The following is a 14,652-nucleotide window of genomic DNA, read 5'->3' as shown; positions in this document are numbered from 1 at the left end:
GACATGCTGGGGGTATATCCAATGCAGGCTAGGGTCATTGAAGCTTTAAACAGCTCTTTGAAATACAAGGCAAGAGGATTTTGGCGAGGAATTACAAAGCTTGTGTAATTTTATAGATTTCATAGAGGAGGCAAATAAACATGGAGACAGAAAGAGAACTGACGTAGATATCTCCAAAATCTCAGATTCCTAGAGGAGAGAAAGGAGATGGTGGAGGACAGCCCAAAGACTGTTTTTAACATTAAATAACTGTGTGTAAATACACACACACATACATATATACATAAACAAAGTAACCTGTAATAGAACTGACATGGTGGACTAACTCCGCCTCCACTAAAGATAAAATGAGAAGCAGAACATCACAGCACCTGAAGGGTTTTGTTTAGACACAAAGAAGCTTCCTGGACAGTGAGAGCTAATTAATCATTACAATGAATTTTTGAAGACATTTGGGAATTGCCATCTCAGGGAGCCTGAGGCAGCTTTTTAAACAGCCTAAACATTAATCTCCCCAGATTCAATTAATTGTGACTCTACTTAAAAGCACAACAGGACCAGGCCAATCTAGAACCTGGCTATTCAAAGTGTGCCCTGCATAACCTGGGAACCACTTAGAATCCCAGAATCTCTGGCCCCAGCACAGACCTACTGAATCAGAAGCTGCATTTTCGCAAGATCCCCAGGTGCTTCACAGGCACATTAAAGTTGATAAACAGATTTAGAGTAATGCCATTTTGCCTTGCCATTTATTTATATAGTTAGCTACACCCCGCAAAATATTATTTCACAATTCCAGTGCAGATTATAAATCCTTATAAGTTATAACGAGGGTGGGCTATGCTAGACAGCAATACTAATAATGAATTAAGAAATGTTGTTACATCAAAAGCCAAGAAACAAGCATAAAAGCAACCAAACATGAAGAAAAAAAGGTATGTGAATAAGAAATGGGTGGAGAAAAAAAAAGGAGTCTAAATTCTATATGTGGCAGGTGCAAAGAACTCTGCCAAACTATAATTCATACCATAGGTTGTAGTTCACCAGACTGTATTCTTCTCCATTAGACCAACAACAATTGAAATGAACCACCAAACATCCTTTGAGAGCTACAGTGATTGGACCATGGATTTCCTTAGGTTTTGAATGACTAGTGGGGCCAATCTGGGATTAGTGAATGTTACTGTAGGAGCCAATATTGCAGAATGGTTAAGATGTCAGGTGCTGGAGTCAGTCTGCTTGGCTTCCAAGCCTGTTTCTTTCACTATTTGATCTCGAGCAGTTGTGTATCTTCTGAGACTCAGTGTCCTCATCTACAAAGTCAGACTAATAGTGCCTAACTCCTAGGATGACAATTAAATCATGTTTAGCACAATGGTACATAGAAGGTGCTCAAAAATGGCAGCTATTAAAATACTTCAAAAATCATTATTAATGTATTTCTCATAGACATTTCTAAGGAAGTAACAAGTTTTGTATTTAGTACCTCTTTATTATTTGATTATAATAGAATTTAAACTGAAATATATATTGTTTTATAGCTCCATGTAGAGTGTCCCTGAGTCACAACACTTATAGTCTAAGATGACTAGACAATCTAATTTGACTTAAATATTTCCAGTTTATGACAGTCTGGACCATATGTGTAAAAGTCCCAGGAAAAATATTGAGGCCACATCTGCGGTCTGGTCCAGGGGACTAAATGTTAACTGATATCATATGATTTGTAAATTATCATATATAAGCATAAATCTATGCTCACAAAGTAATATTCAATACTTAGCCACCCATCTATAACATGGAAAAAGAAAGGCCTAGCATTGAGAACAAAAATTCCACCAAGCAATCATTACAGACCCAAAGCTTGAGCTGGGGTCAATAATAAGGCTAGAAAATTGTGGTAAGTTTTCTTAACAGTGTGGTAGAGGGCTTGAATCCTCATAACAGTATCTTGCTTAGTGCTTAACAACACAGGCCTTGAAGTTAGAGGATTACCTGGGTTTGAGTCCTTGCTCTGCCACTTACTATGTTACCTTAAGCAAGTTACTTGACCTGTCTGTTCCTCAGTTTTCTCATCTGTAAAATGGAGATAATGATAGTGTCCTAGCTCATAGGATTGCTGTGGACATTAAATAATATACTTAGCACACTGCTTACCATATAATAAGCACCCAATAAAGATAAACTGTCATCATTATTACTACTCTTAGCAGTACTATATGCTCTGATGTAGAGGAAGTACTAACATACATTCTTCAAATCGCTGCTAAGCTCCCACTTAAATTGAAAGTATTTGGATGCTATGCAGCCACTGTCAACACTAATATGCTAATAAGCGTTCTGTACATCCAGCTTCAACCAGACATTTGAAACCTCAAGAGTATTTTTAATTTCTACCTTTGGCCCCCTTCTCCACATCTTGTTTTCTTAACGACTGTAAAGAAATGGTTTCTCTTTGACCTGTAATTCAGTGATTCTGCCTGCCACCATGCTCCAGTGAAACTTACTTGACTGTTTGGAAACCTGGTCATAGAAATGCTGGTATTAGTTCAGTAGTTCCCTTCTTGTCTTAAAGTGCATGGGGCAATAACATCAGGCTGAGATATACTTTGTAAAGCTATGTATAAAATCACTTAAGTTATGTGTGAACTGGTTTTTCTTGTATCTGTATTATTTTAGGAAGGCAGTTTACCACTGAGATTTGAACATGGGTTCTAGATCCAGAATGCCTATGTTCAAGTCTCTGTCATTAACCAGTTGTGTGACTGTTGACAAGTTACTTCACTTCTCTATGCCTCAGTTTCTTCATCTGTAAAATGCAGATAATAATGACACCTATGTTATAGGGTTGTTATGAGGATTCATGTGTTAATACATGTAAAGCCTTAGAATGATGCCTGGCTCACAGTAATTCCTCAATTAACTCAGCTATTATTATTATTATTGTTTCAAGTTCACATGTGTGATGTGGCTCACAAAAAGTTGAATTATGACTCATCTTTACCTTTAACAACAGTGAAGGACAGTAAAGGCAAGGGTGAAATTTTTCCCTGGTGAAATACTGGACAGCAACAGGTGAAGAGAATAGTATATGTCTAACAGTACTGATGCCTGTTCCTTATAAATCTGTTGGGGATTTTCACAGAAATGGAAGGGTGGCACGACACTCCAATGCTGCCTACCTTTCTTCTTGCCAGGGTCTGGAGAACAGAGTGCCTGCCATCTTTACAATGGGTTAAAACATCTCCCTGATCAGCTCCCCACGCCTCAAGATTTCTTAAAATGGAAAAGGCAGCAAATAAGCCTCATGGAGCTGTTGCCTGAAGTCACCCATCAAAGGCTCAGTAATTCAGCTACTTTTATGTTCCTCAGGAGGTTTCCTACTGAGCCAGCAGACTTTTCTTTGTCCTGTCTCATCTAGCCTGTCTGTGACAGTAGAGAAGTCTTTTGACATTGATGAAAAACAAGTGATAATGTAAGCTTCCTTCACTGCCCCTAGAGACCTCTAATCTATACTGTCATGGATACTGAGTCTCTTAGACACACACTTGTCATGAAGGCAATGTCTGGCATAGTTATTATATTCATTGAGTAGGGAGTAGAAACAGGCTATCTCTGAGGTTTGGTGTGGAGTTCCCTTTCAACTAACATGGTGTTTTGTACTGCTGTGGTTCAATAAAGTTAATCCATAATGATGGCAGATCAGGCGGTCCCCTCTGGCTAGCAGCTGTCTTTCCTGCAAGAGTATTTGCTTTGAGAAGCTGGTCAAATAAGACTAATGTTAGTGGAGCTCAATAGAGTCAGGCCCTCTGGTTAAAGAACGTTCTGCCCCAGTCATTCCAGATGAATCCAAGGATGGACCCATTAAGGGCTACTTGTTGAATACTGCCTGCTGCTTCTTTTATTTTCCCCTCAATTAAAATATCCTTAGCAGCCAAGTGTGGAGCCTGTGAAGTCCAAAAAGAGAAGAGTTCCTCATTATGATGTCCCCACTGTATTGATTGTGTCTGCTCCATAATGAAAGATATTGGAAAATATGGACTCATGGACCTTATTCTCAGAGCAAAGCCCTTCTCATTCTTAAGGAGGCAGTTATCACTGGACCCAACAGGCCAACTCTGATGGGAACAGAAAGAAAGAAGGAGTTTGTATGATAATGACAGACCACTGTTCTGCAAGCTCCTCAGGAAGGCCTGGCCTTCGGTTTGTATTATTTTTAATATCTGCCACAAATAGAGTATGCTTTTAGTGGCAAAAAGTTATGATCCTGAGAAAGGAGAGCACTGTTCATCATCATAGTATATATGTTACCAAGAGCCAATAATATGTAAACATTATATATACCAGATAAAATTAATGTCTCTTCAAAACAAACCTGAATTCAAGCTACTGATGGTACTCTCGAGATTCACCATGGAGCGTATCTACACCTGGAGATATTCATTTAAATCTCCTCCATGCCATCAAGCTCCCGTAGTAACACAAGAGCTGGCAGTTAGCTGTTGTGCCAGATCATCCTTTCAAAAACAAAAAGACAGAGGCATCATCATTTGGTTTGGACATAACTGAGACCCTGCTTTTATGAATATGAATTAGTTCTATATTGTATAGCTGAAAAGGTTAAAAATGTTTTAGTTATTTATCTTGATATTACAGAAGTACTTTACTTCAACAAAAATGTATGAGTTTTTATGATCTATGTATTGTCATATTTTTCTCTGGGAACAAGCACATCATGATTTTGACTTGAGTACTGGCAACAACAAGATTAACTGGGCCACAGAAGGACAAACAGGAGATGGTCAACGTAATAGAGACTGTGTATTGAGGTCCCCGCAAAGAACGAGGTCCTATCTCCCAGAGAAGACACCACAAAATACAGATAGTGAGGCGCTCTACATCACAGTCTGTGTAGGTGAATGCTGTGGAGCTGTTTTCTCGTGGAAATATTTTAAACTATTTAAAGCCTTTGGAAGAGTATGTGAAGCTCAAGGGCCAGAGGATCTTTGAGATAAGAATTTCATGACCTTAACTAGCTGGAATAAGTAAATGCACAGTGATAGGAACAATCATTAAAAAAGAAAAGACTCCCCATGGAAACTATTAGGAGAAGGAGCTGAGTCAAACTATTTGCTTATTCATTCATTCATACAAGAAATATTCACTGAAGCCTGCCAGTATAAAGGTACTGTGAGAAGCACCAGGGAGAAAGCAATGAACAAAAAAGACAAAGTTTCCTATCCTCATAGTGACTCCAATACTTTTAGAACTTCCACACTGTCTCCCTAATCCAACATGTTCTCAAATATGAGCTGGCTCTTCACTGACAACAGCTCAAAGGCCTTCCTTTCATTTTATTCATTTGTTCTTTTATTTATCCATCCATTCATTGAAGATCTATTGAGCTAGATATAGGGGATCCCAACATGGGCATGGCGCAATCCTTGCCTTCAAGCTCAAGTTGCAGTGACAGAGGCAACAAAGTAAATATCACTACACTATAATGTTGCAAGTGTCATAACAGAAACTTCTAAATAAGTATATTTTAGCCCAGGTATGGTGAGAGGAAATGCTAGGTAGATGGCGGTGGTCAGAAAAGGTTCACAAAAGAGGTAACATTTGAGCTAGGTGTCCAGGGATATATAGGAGTATGTCAGGAGGATAAAAGAACTAAGAACAGTGTAGGCAGAGGAAACACTGCATCAATTATTGGAAGGTATGCAAGGGTATACAGTATGGAGACAGTGGTTAACTATTGAGTTACATCACCTCATTCAGCAAAGACTTTGAGGCAGCTTATAAGAAAGATTACAGTATATGAAAAAATACAATAATTTATAAAAAATAAAATAAAATAAATCAGCATCTGGGAAAATATAAATGAGAATACAAGACAAAGACCAGGTAGGAAGTTAATTAAAATTCAGGTGTGTAGGTCATAGAATCCCACCTGATTTCTGAAGTTGAGCTGCCCCTGTGACAAAGCAGCCAAAACAAAAAAGGGAAACCTGATCAGTTATATAATTTGCATTTTTCCATGAAGAAAAAATACACCAGTCCTCAGGGGAAGTGAAGCTTTTCATGGCCCTTAATAATGTGTGTATGTGTGTGTGTGACATTCTAGTTCTGAAAGAAGTTTTTCACAGGAAGTTTCATATATAGGGGAGCACGCTAAGTGAAATGGTTGAGTGATCTGAAAAGCCCAAACACTGGTGTGTAGGCCACGACCCTTCTATGGCAAAATGTAAAAACTAAAAATGTAGTAAATTTGTCATGAAGCTAAATTTGCTCAATTGAAAGGACTGCCCTTTATTCTGAGGTGATAGACTTCCTGTATTTTTGGTTTTAAAATGTTCTTTCTTTTTTTTTTTTTTTTTTTTTTTTTTTGAGACGGAGTCTCCTCTGTCGCCCAGGCTGGAGTGCAGTGGCCGGATCTCAGCTCACTGCAAGCTCCGCCTCCCGGGTTCCGGCCATTCTCCTGCCTCAGCCTCCCGAGTAGCTGGGACTACAGGCGCCTGCCACCTCGCCCGGCTAGTTTTTTGTATTTTTTAGTAGAGACGGGGTTTCACCGTATTAGCCAGGATGGTCTCGATCTCCTGATCTCGTGATCCGCCCGTCTCGGCCTCCCAAAGTGCTGGGATTACAGGCTTGAGCCACCGCGCCCGGCTAAAATGTTCTTTCTTTTATGAACTGTATGAATAGGATATTGGTTAGTTTCTTTGTTACTTTTTCCCCACTTCTTTTCTTGCCAAATTAAGAGGCTGGTGACCTTAAATATGCATATAATTTTATTCATTTCCAAAATCCAGAAATCTGGGAACCACAGATGTAGTGGGAAATGTCCTCACTAATGCCCCTCCAAAGGTGAATACCTTTGGAGGGCATGACTCTGGACCTGTCAAATGTTCTAAAAAGGCAAGAACACAGTGTAAATGAATAAAAAGGAATTGAGGGAAGATGGGCTACAAAGGGAGATTTTGCAAAACCTTGCACTAAAGGAATAAAGCTCCACTGGTGGAAATTTGAGATATGTTTGGGAGGACCTTTGTGAACTGAAATTGTGCCACATAACCCACCAATCCCAGGTTGCCAGATTGTTTGCTGTTGTACATGAGCCAGGCCCTGTCTCACCTTTCCAGCTGAGCTGAAACAAGTGTTTAGATGATCTTTTGGGGAAACCGGACAGATGTCGGTAGAATTTGAGAGTCATTGTGTAAAACTTTGGGAACTTGTGCCTCCAAGAGGGCTGGTGAGAAGTCCAGAATCATCTCACAGCTCAGCCAGGTTGTGCTTGGAAATCTGTGTTCTCTCTTCAGATTAGAAGAGAGATACAAGGTTCAGTAGGTAGATACTAATCTGACAAAGACTGCCTAAAAAGTCTCTTAAAGGATCTATGTAGAAAAGAGACAGGACTATAATGGGTTAAAATTTCCCAGTACACAGGCATAATTCTTAATTTTCCAATGAATTTTGTAGGAACTCTAAAGAAATAACAATAATGTCTCAGAAATATGTAGCTCAGTTGAAATCATAACTTTCTATAAAATAGCTTAATTATGCATATATAATTAGATCCTATTTGAAATAGTTATTTTGGAATAATCTGTGGTTGCATTTCAGTGGTTTTACTGTGAGTAAAAACTACCTCCTGGGGCTCAGGGGTCTCTGGAACACCTAAAAGATTGGAAATGCTTTTATCGGGCCAGGGGCACTTGGATGGGGAGAAGTTGTTTAGTGCAGGCAAAGCCTTTCTGAGAGTGTAAAGGGGCTTTCAGTAAGAACCAGGGTCCAGTTCTGAAAATGTAAGCAAGATAGTCAATGTGTGTCACTTCCTACCTTTGCCTACTTCCAGTTGATACATGGCCACAATTTCAACTTCTTTTGTGGCACAAAATTGCAACAGTGAATTTTAAAAAGAGGCCCCGAAACACTGTGACAATGCATGTGTCAAATATCTCAATAGGAAATTCTGAGTTTAGAGATACGCAACCCCAGGATAGCCTCCTGGATAGGAAGGTTTGAAGGCCACATACAAAGTTGAGTAGGTAGGTACTAATCTGACAAAGAGCATCTGTCTTTCTCTATGAAACTGTGGACTTTGTGGGAAGCAGTGTAGACTAATGGTTAGGAGCATGTTTAGTGAGTGCCACTTACTGTGTATCCTTACTGTGTTATCTCTGTCAGTTTCAATTTCCTCACCTGTAAAATAGGGAATATTATTTCCCATCCCTTAGGATTGTTGTGAAGATTAAGTCAGATACAGTGTATAAAACCTGGAAATTAATAACTAGCCAATTAATGGGTAGCTAGTATTCCTCTCCCCTGCCACAAAGGTAAAAGGTGGCATTTTACAGCAGGAAGATCACCTGAGGTCAGGAGTTCAAGACCAACCTGGCCAACATGGTGAAACCCCATCTCTACTAAAAATACAAAAATTAGCTGGGCGTAGTGGCGTGTGCTTGTAATCCCAGCTACTAGGGAGGCTGAGGCAGGAGAATCGCTTGAACCTGGGAGGCAGAGGTTACAGTGAGCTGAGATCATGCCATTGCACTCCAGCTTGGATGATAAGAGCGAGACTCCATCTCAAAAAAAAAAGAAAAAGAAAAAGAAAGAGAAGCCAACATGAACGGGCCTGCCAAAAACTATTAGGGTTGAACCGTAAAATAGGCATGTGTGGTGTCTTTGTCAGACATCAGATGTAGAACACCTCTGAGGTTTCTACAGTTTTGTAGATAACTGTTATCTTAGTACACCTAGTAGAGCGTCAGTCATCTGACATTGTTCCAACTGAACAATGGTCCTTCCATATAGCAACAGTGTAGTGGCAACAGTTGCCCGAGACAGTGGCTCTGTGCCCTGCAGGATCCTAAAGCGCCTTTTCAAAAATCTGAGAAAAATCATGGTCAGTCTAGTTTGACTGTTTAGCGTACTTTCTATTTTCATTCCTTGAAAATTGTTAACTCTATTAACCAATAACACTCCACTGCAGCCAGGCTGGATATTCTCCTTATCTATTGCTATATAACAAACTACCTTAGAAGTTAGTGACTTAAAACACAATCATTTTATTATATTTTAAGATTTTTCTGGATGAGGAATGTGGGTAGGACTGAAATGGGCAATTTTTCTGTTCTATATGATATCAACTGGGATACCTCAGTTGTGGCAGGCTGATTTCAAGACTTCACTCATATGCATGGCACCTTGGTAAGGACAGATACAAGACTGGGCTCAGCTGGATCCGTCTTCTGCCATTTGCTCTAAGTCCCTCTCCACATGGTCTCTCTAGCAGGGTAGTCAGCCTTACATGAGGATGAAAAGCTCCCGTTATCACTCATTTCTAGAGACAAAAGGTAGAAATTGCATCTCTCTTAATGCCTGGGCCTCAAAAAGGACACAATATCCCTTATGCCATATTCTGTTGGTTAAAGCAGTTCTAAAGCCCATCCAGATTCAAAGGGATAAGGGCATAGACCCTTACCTTGATGGAAGGAGAATCAAAGAATTTGTATCCAACTTTAATCCACCACATTGGGGCAAAAAGAATTGTATGTAAACATTTTGTTGCCCAAATGCCTTATTTTTTCAACAATTTGCTTCACTTTATATCTGCAATTGTATTAATTTATTGAAACCATTGTCATACTACATTGAGAGGCAGTGTAGTGGTTAAGGGCATTAGAATTAGACCAAGTTGGATTTGAATTCTAGGTCTGCCTCTTACTGGCTGTGTAAACTTGAGCACGTAACTAAACCCCCCTTGACCCTCAATTTCTTTATCCATAAAATGAAGGATAACAATATGTAAGCTCACAGCTCTATTAGAATGTGATTATATAAAATGCTTAGCACTGAACCTAAAACATTTTAAGCACTTAATAAACAATTATGGTGATTCATTGATGGTACAGCATTGTAACTGTTTGCGTGGTTGTTTCCAAACTAGAGCATAAGGCCAAGGATTTTGTCTTATTCATTTCTGAAACCCCGACACCTGACATAGGACCTGTCATCAAAATATTGAATGAATAGATAGAGGAATAACTGGGTAGCTGCACAGAAATGACATTTGCCTCCATTGTAATTCCTTGGCTCAGATGTGTACAGAGAATGGGCAGTAATCACTCTGCCAAGGTTGAGTAAGTGCAAGTTGCTAGGTAGCAGGAAGGCTTAAAGCTACATAGAAACATTACTTGAAATCACATGGTAGAGTTGCAAGTCTGAGGAGCAAGCTGGCCCCAGCTAACAGACAGCATTTGCAGAATTTCCAGTGGGTTGGGACTTTGGGAAGTACACGAATCAGAAGAGGGAATACAGGCCAGGCCTGGTGGCTCATGCCTGTAATCCCCACACTTTGGGAGGCCGAGGCAGGTGGACCACTTGGGGTCAGAAGTTTGAGACCAGCCTGACCAACATGGTGAAACCCCATCTCTACTAAAAATTAAAAAAAAAAAAAAAAAATTAGCCAGGCATGGTAGCGCATGCCTGTAATCCCAGCTACTAGGGAGGCTGAGGCAGGAGAATTGCTTGAACCCAGGAGGCAGAGGTTGCAGTGAGCTGAGATCGCACCACTGCACTCCAGCCTGGATGACAGCACGGGACTCCGTCTCCAAAAAAAAAGAGAGAGAGAATACAAATCAACATGTCATGACTCTTTCGGCAATGGCCATGCCAAGAGTCAAGAAGGCAGTAGGGAAATGGTGTTAGAAGAGACGGTAAAAGCAAAACAGAACAGGATATTTATTGCAAAAAGGACTTTGGAGGAGTATCTTGGCCTTTTCCATAACTCTTTTATATGATTTCAAATCTTTGAAAGTTTGAATTCCTAACATAAGTGGCAATGGTACGTACTTGTTGGTAGTACTCTACAAGCCAGGCCAGGGTCCTGGAAAAGGGAGAGAATTTCTCTGGTGTTCTATTCCCAGTGTGTTTTAAATTGCTGGACTTCTTTGATTTTTCAGGTTCTGCAATATATGTATAAAGCCCATGACTTCAAATGGTTTTCTTGGTCGACATTGGAAATCCACATTCACTTTGGTGCTTAATGATTAAAGATAAGCAAAAGAAATAATCAATGTGGTAGAAGCCTTTGAAATGTCATGTACAACCTGCTCCCTAGCAAGCCCTTATGGGCAGTGTAGCCTATGGAACTCCTGGCATATTGAACAAAAGGAAGAGGGGTAGTTTATCTACTCTGGCTTTAGCCATATGCAATGAATACATTTGCTTTTAAATGAATTTATAAAATATTAATGTAATTATATGAAACAGCAGATTGGTAAGTACATCAGTCAGGAGTTATATTTATCCTGTATATTTGTTTTTTGTTTGTCTCCATTTATTAGTAGGCAGTACATAGAGACAGACATTTCCTTCTCAGCCGAAGTGGCAGAACTTGTTTAATGAACTGATGTTTCTGTAATCTGTGGTAAGGTAGAGTTGTGAGTGACAGAGCTATATGAATAACAATAAGAAGGCAGGCAGAACAATAAAAGGAAGACAAACATTTCAGTAGAATAGGAAAAATAGATGGGATTGTTTTGTTGGCACACAATCTAATCTGATCTTTTCCTAACGAAAAATAACAGTTTGTAAATGGGTAAGATAATATTAACAATTTCTCCAAAATCTTCTGCATGAGGAATCAAATTTTCCAAAGACATAAATGGCATTCTTAACCACAGTGCTCTTATTTTGGTTCTCTAAGATCCAACAGGAAACCTAGACACCACTCCCAACACTTGCATAGAGCCTGACATATAGGAAGCCTATCACAGATGTTTGTGAATGTGTGAATGAATGCCTGAATCAATGGATTTATCAGTGTGGGTTTTCACATTTTAAATGAAAAGAAGGAAACTTACCTATCAGGACTATCTGTCTTGCCTTGCCAGAGGTCTTCATATCTGTTCTGTGCTTTCATCCTTTGAGCTAAATGTCATTATTTGCCCCCCACTTTTACCAAAAAGGAAATGGAGGCACACAGATATTAAGAAACTTTCTTCAAGATCACATAACCACAATATGGACTACAGTATAGATATGAGAGCCGTGGGTGGGAGGGAGGGAAGGAGGGTACGTGCGTGTGTGTGTGTGTGTGTGTGTATGTGTGTGTGTGTCTACATGCGAGTTGAGTGAGATGACATTTGAGGGCTAAAAGTAAATATTTTCATAAAAATAAAACTTCCTTTTGGGAGAATTTTTTTCTTCCCAAACATTTTCAGGGTCTTGACATCACATTTAAAAGGCATGTGAGAGACTGGGTAATGCCCTAGCTTGTTTGGGCTGCCTTTGTAACAGGGGATGCCCATGTGCCACCTGCCTGCCCATCTGCCCAGCTCTAGATCTCACTCTTATTGTGCCTGTCAGACCTGAGGTTCTGCTTCTGTGGGAATCCTGGGTTCTTCCTGCTGTTTAGGTTGACCTCCTCCAGCATCTTAGAGAGAAAGAGCCACCCAGGTGACTTCAGGGCCACTTTAAGGACATGTGTACAGGCATTACCCTTCTGGCCTGTGTGGTGAACATGAAGTCTTTGGGAGTAGGGCCTGCTACTGCTGCTGCAACTGCCCCTGAATTACCAGAACCCCTCAAGCTGCAGTACTTTTTTTGTTTGCAGTCCACTGTGTGTGGTTCTATAGCAAAGACAGAAGTGGGAGGCAGAGAAACAAAGTAGAGTGTACTCCCTTCTCTCAGAGAAATTCCATTTTGATCTAGAGACAAGATTTAAACAATGAAATCAATACTGTCCTTAGACCCAGGCAAGTGGGGCTCCTCCTCAGGGGCCCCTGTGCTTTGGAATGCCTACCTGGATAATTTCTAAGTCCCCTTCCAGAGCCAAGCACTGGCCAAGCAGGTAGTATCTTCAGGGCAGCTGCCCTGGGTCCAGAGCAGCTCCTTCTTGTATTCTGGTTGTAAGAGGTACCTTTCTTGAAATTTTCTAAGTTCCCCTGCAGTGTCTGGGGCAGACTGTGACTGGCATTATCATCTGAGAAGCCCTAATCTTAAACTGGACACATGTATACCTGAGTTCCCATTTCTCCCCTTTGGGATACTCTCCAATCCTCTGACCTGTATGTGCAGTGAACTAGATGCCCCAAGAAGCTTCAGGACTCATGGAATCCTCCCCAGAGTCTTGGTTCCAGGAGAGTGGCCTGGCAAGGAAACCACTCCAGCTGGCTGGTGTGGTATTTCTTTCATGGTATCGCGTGAGATTGTGCCACGAAAATGCTGCCAGTACTGATTAGCAGTGAAACAAATTGTGTACGTAGATAGGCCCCACAAAAAAATACTTGTTTGGGTGCCCCCACACATGCTAGAGGCATCCCTGAATTAAACAAAGAATGATGCAAAATAAAAAAGTCAATGGTAACAAGTATAGAACCAATAGCTTTTAGAGGCAAAGTCAAGAATGAACCAGAATTATCTGGAAAAGCCTCTTCAAGGAAGGTGACACTTAAGCCAGGCCTTGAAGTATGGGGAGAATTTGCAGAGGCTCAAATAATTCCAGGCAGAAAGAACAACATGAACAAAGGCACAGAGAGTAGTTATTTATCAAACCTATGCTCAGCACATTAGATTCATCCTCACAGCTTCCTGTAACGTAGGTGATATTAACCCTATTTTGCAGACGAGGAACTGGAAGTTCATCCTGCTAAGCAAATGGTAGACCTAAAACCCAGGTCTGCTTGATCCCCAAAACTCTGTGCTCTTAATATCATGCTGTACTGTACAAAGAAAACGTGTACAAGGGACAGTAAAAAGCCTTCTCGGAATGGAGCAGAGAGTGTGTGTTGGAAACTAGTAGAGGCAAAATCAATAGACAAGGCATGGCCATGCTATGAAAGACCTTGGATGCCACAATGAGATGCAGAGACTTAAATAAGCCCTGGTCAAACAAAATGGCCCCATCCCCAAAGGAAAATGCACAACTATAAAATAATATTTAAGACCTAGGAATACTAAGTACCATGCTTGTTAAATATTTTACCTCTGTCTTAGAAAGGCCTTTGATTTGAAGCTTACAAAGTAACATTCTTTCTCCACTTAACTTTGCCTGGTGTCATTTATTGTTCTCTCTTCTCCTTTTTTAGACTTCGATCCTGCTCTTGGAATGATGACTGGAATTCCACCAATAACTCCAATGATGCCTGGTTTGGGAATAGTACCTCCACCAATTCCTCCAGATATGCCAGTAGTAAAAGAGATCATACACTGTAAAAGCTGCACGCTCTTCCCTCCAAATCCAAGTAATAAGCTGCTTTTTTTTCCACACAAGACACAATGTTTTAGTGTACAAGAAAACTTTCTTCTTTTTCAAAAGAATACCCAAGGGCTTCGTAGATGTTTGTACGAAAGCTTCACCTAGAGAACCAAAGACAGGAAAATTTTCTCTTGCTAGGCAGGGTTGAATTTTATGTACACAACAGTAGACTTCTGTGTGCAGGTTGCAGTACAAATGATACATGTTTCTAATGCAGTCTGGTAAGGAATTCACGTGTGTTAGTAAAGAAGGAAGCATGCAGATTGCTCAACACCATCATTTGTAGTCTTTCCTTTTCATAACTGCCCCATGTACTGATGATGGCAGAGACAGAGTGTGGTCTGAGGCACATGAGAATATACATTTGGTGCTGAGAATCTTCCACTGCTAGC

General features: G+C 40.3%; 1 protein-coding gene across 10 annotated transcripts in view; it reads left to right on the top strand.

The window, feature by feature from the left end:
- The window catches only part of ENOX2 (ecto-NOX disulfide-thiol exchanger 2), a 292,537-nt gene that overhangs the window by 211,075 nt on the left and 66,810 nt on the right, over positions 1-14,652 (top strand). For all 10 annotated transcript variants that reach the window (XM_065538447.2, XM_065538450.2, XM_005594575.5 and 7 more), the window contains one exon: positions 14,091-14,246. In XM_065538447.2, the coding sequence (XP_065394519.1) occupies positions 14,091-14,246 (156 nt within the window). The remainder of the gene's footprint in view (positions 1-14,090; positions 14,247-14,652) is intronic.

Source organism: Macaca fascicularis, chromosome X (genome assembly GCF_037993035.2).
Source record: "Macaca fascicularis isolate 582-1 chromosome X, T2T-MFA8v1.1".
In the NCBI taxonomy this organism is placed as follows: Eukaryota; Metazoa; Chordata; class Mammalia; order Primates; family Cercopithecidae; genus Macaca; species Macaca fascicularis.
Note: the sequence above shows the minus strand (reverse complement) of the source record. Positions and strands in the feature narration are given on the sequence as shown.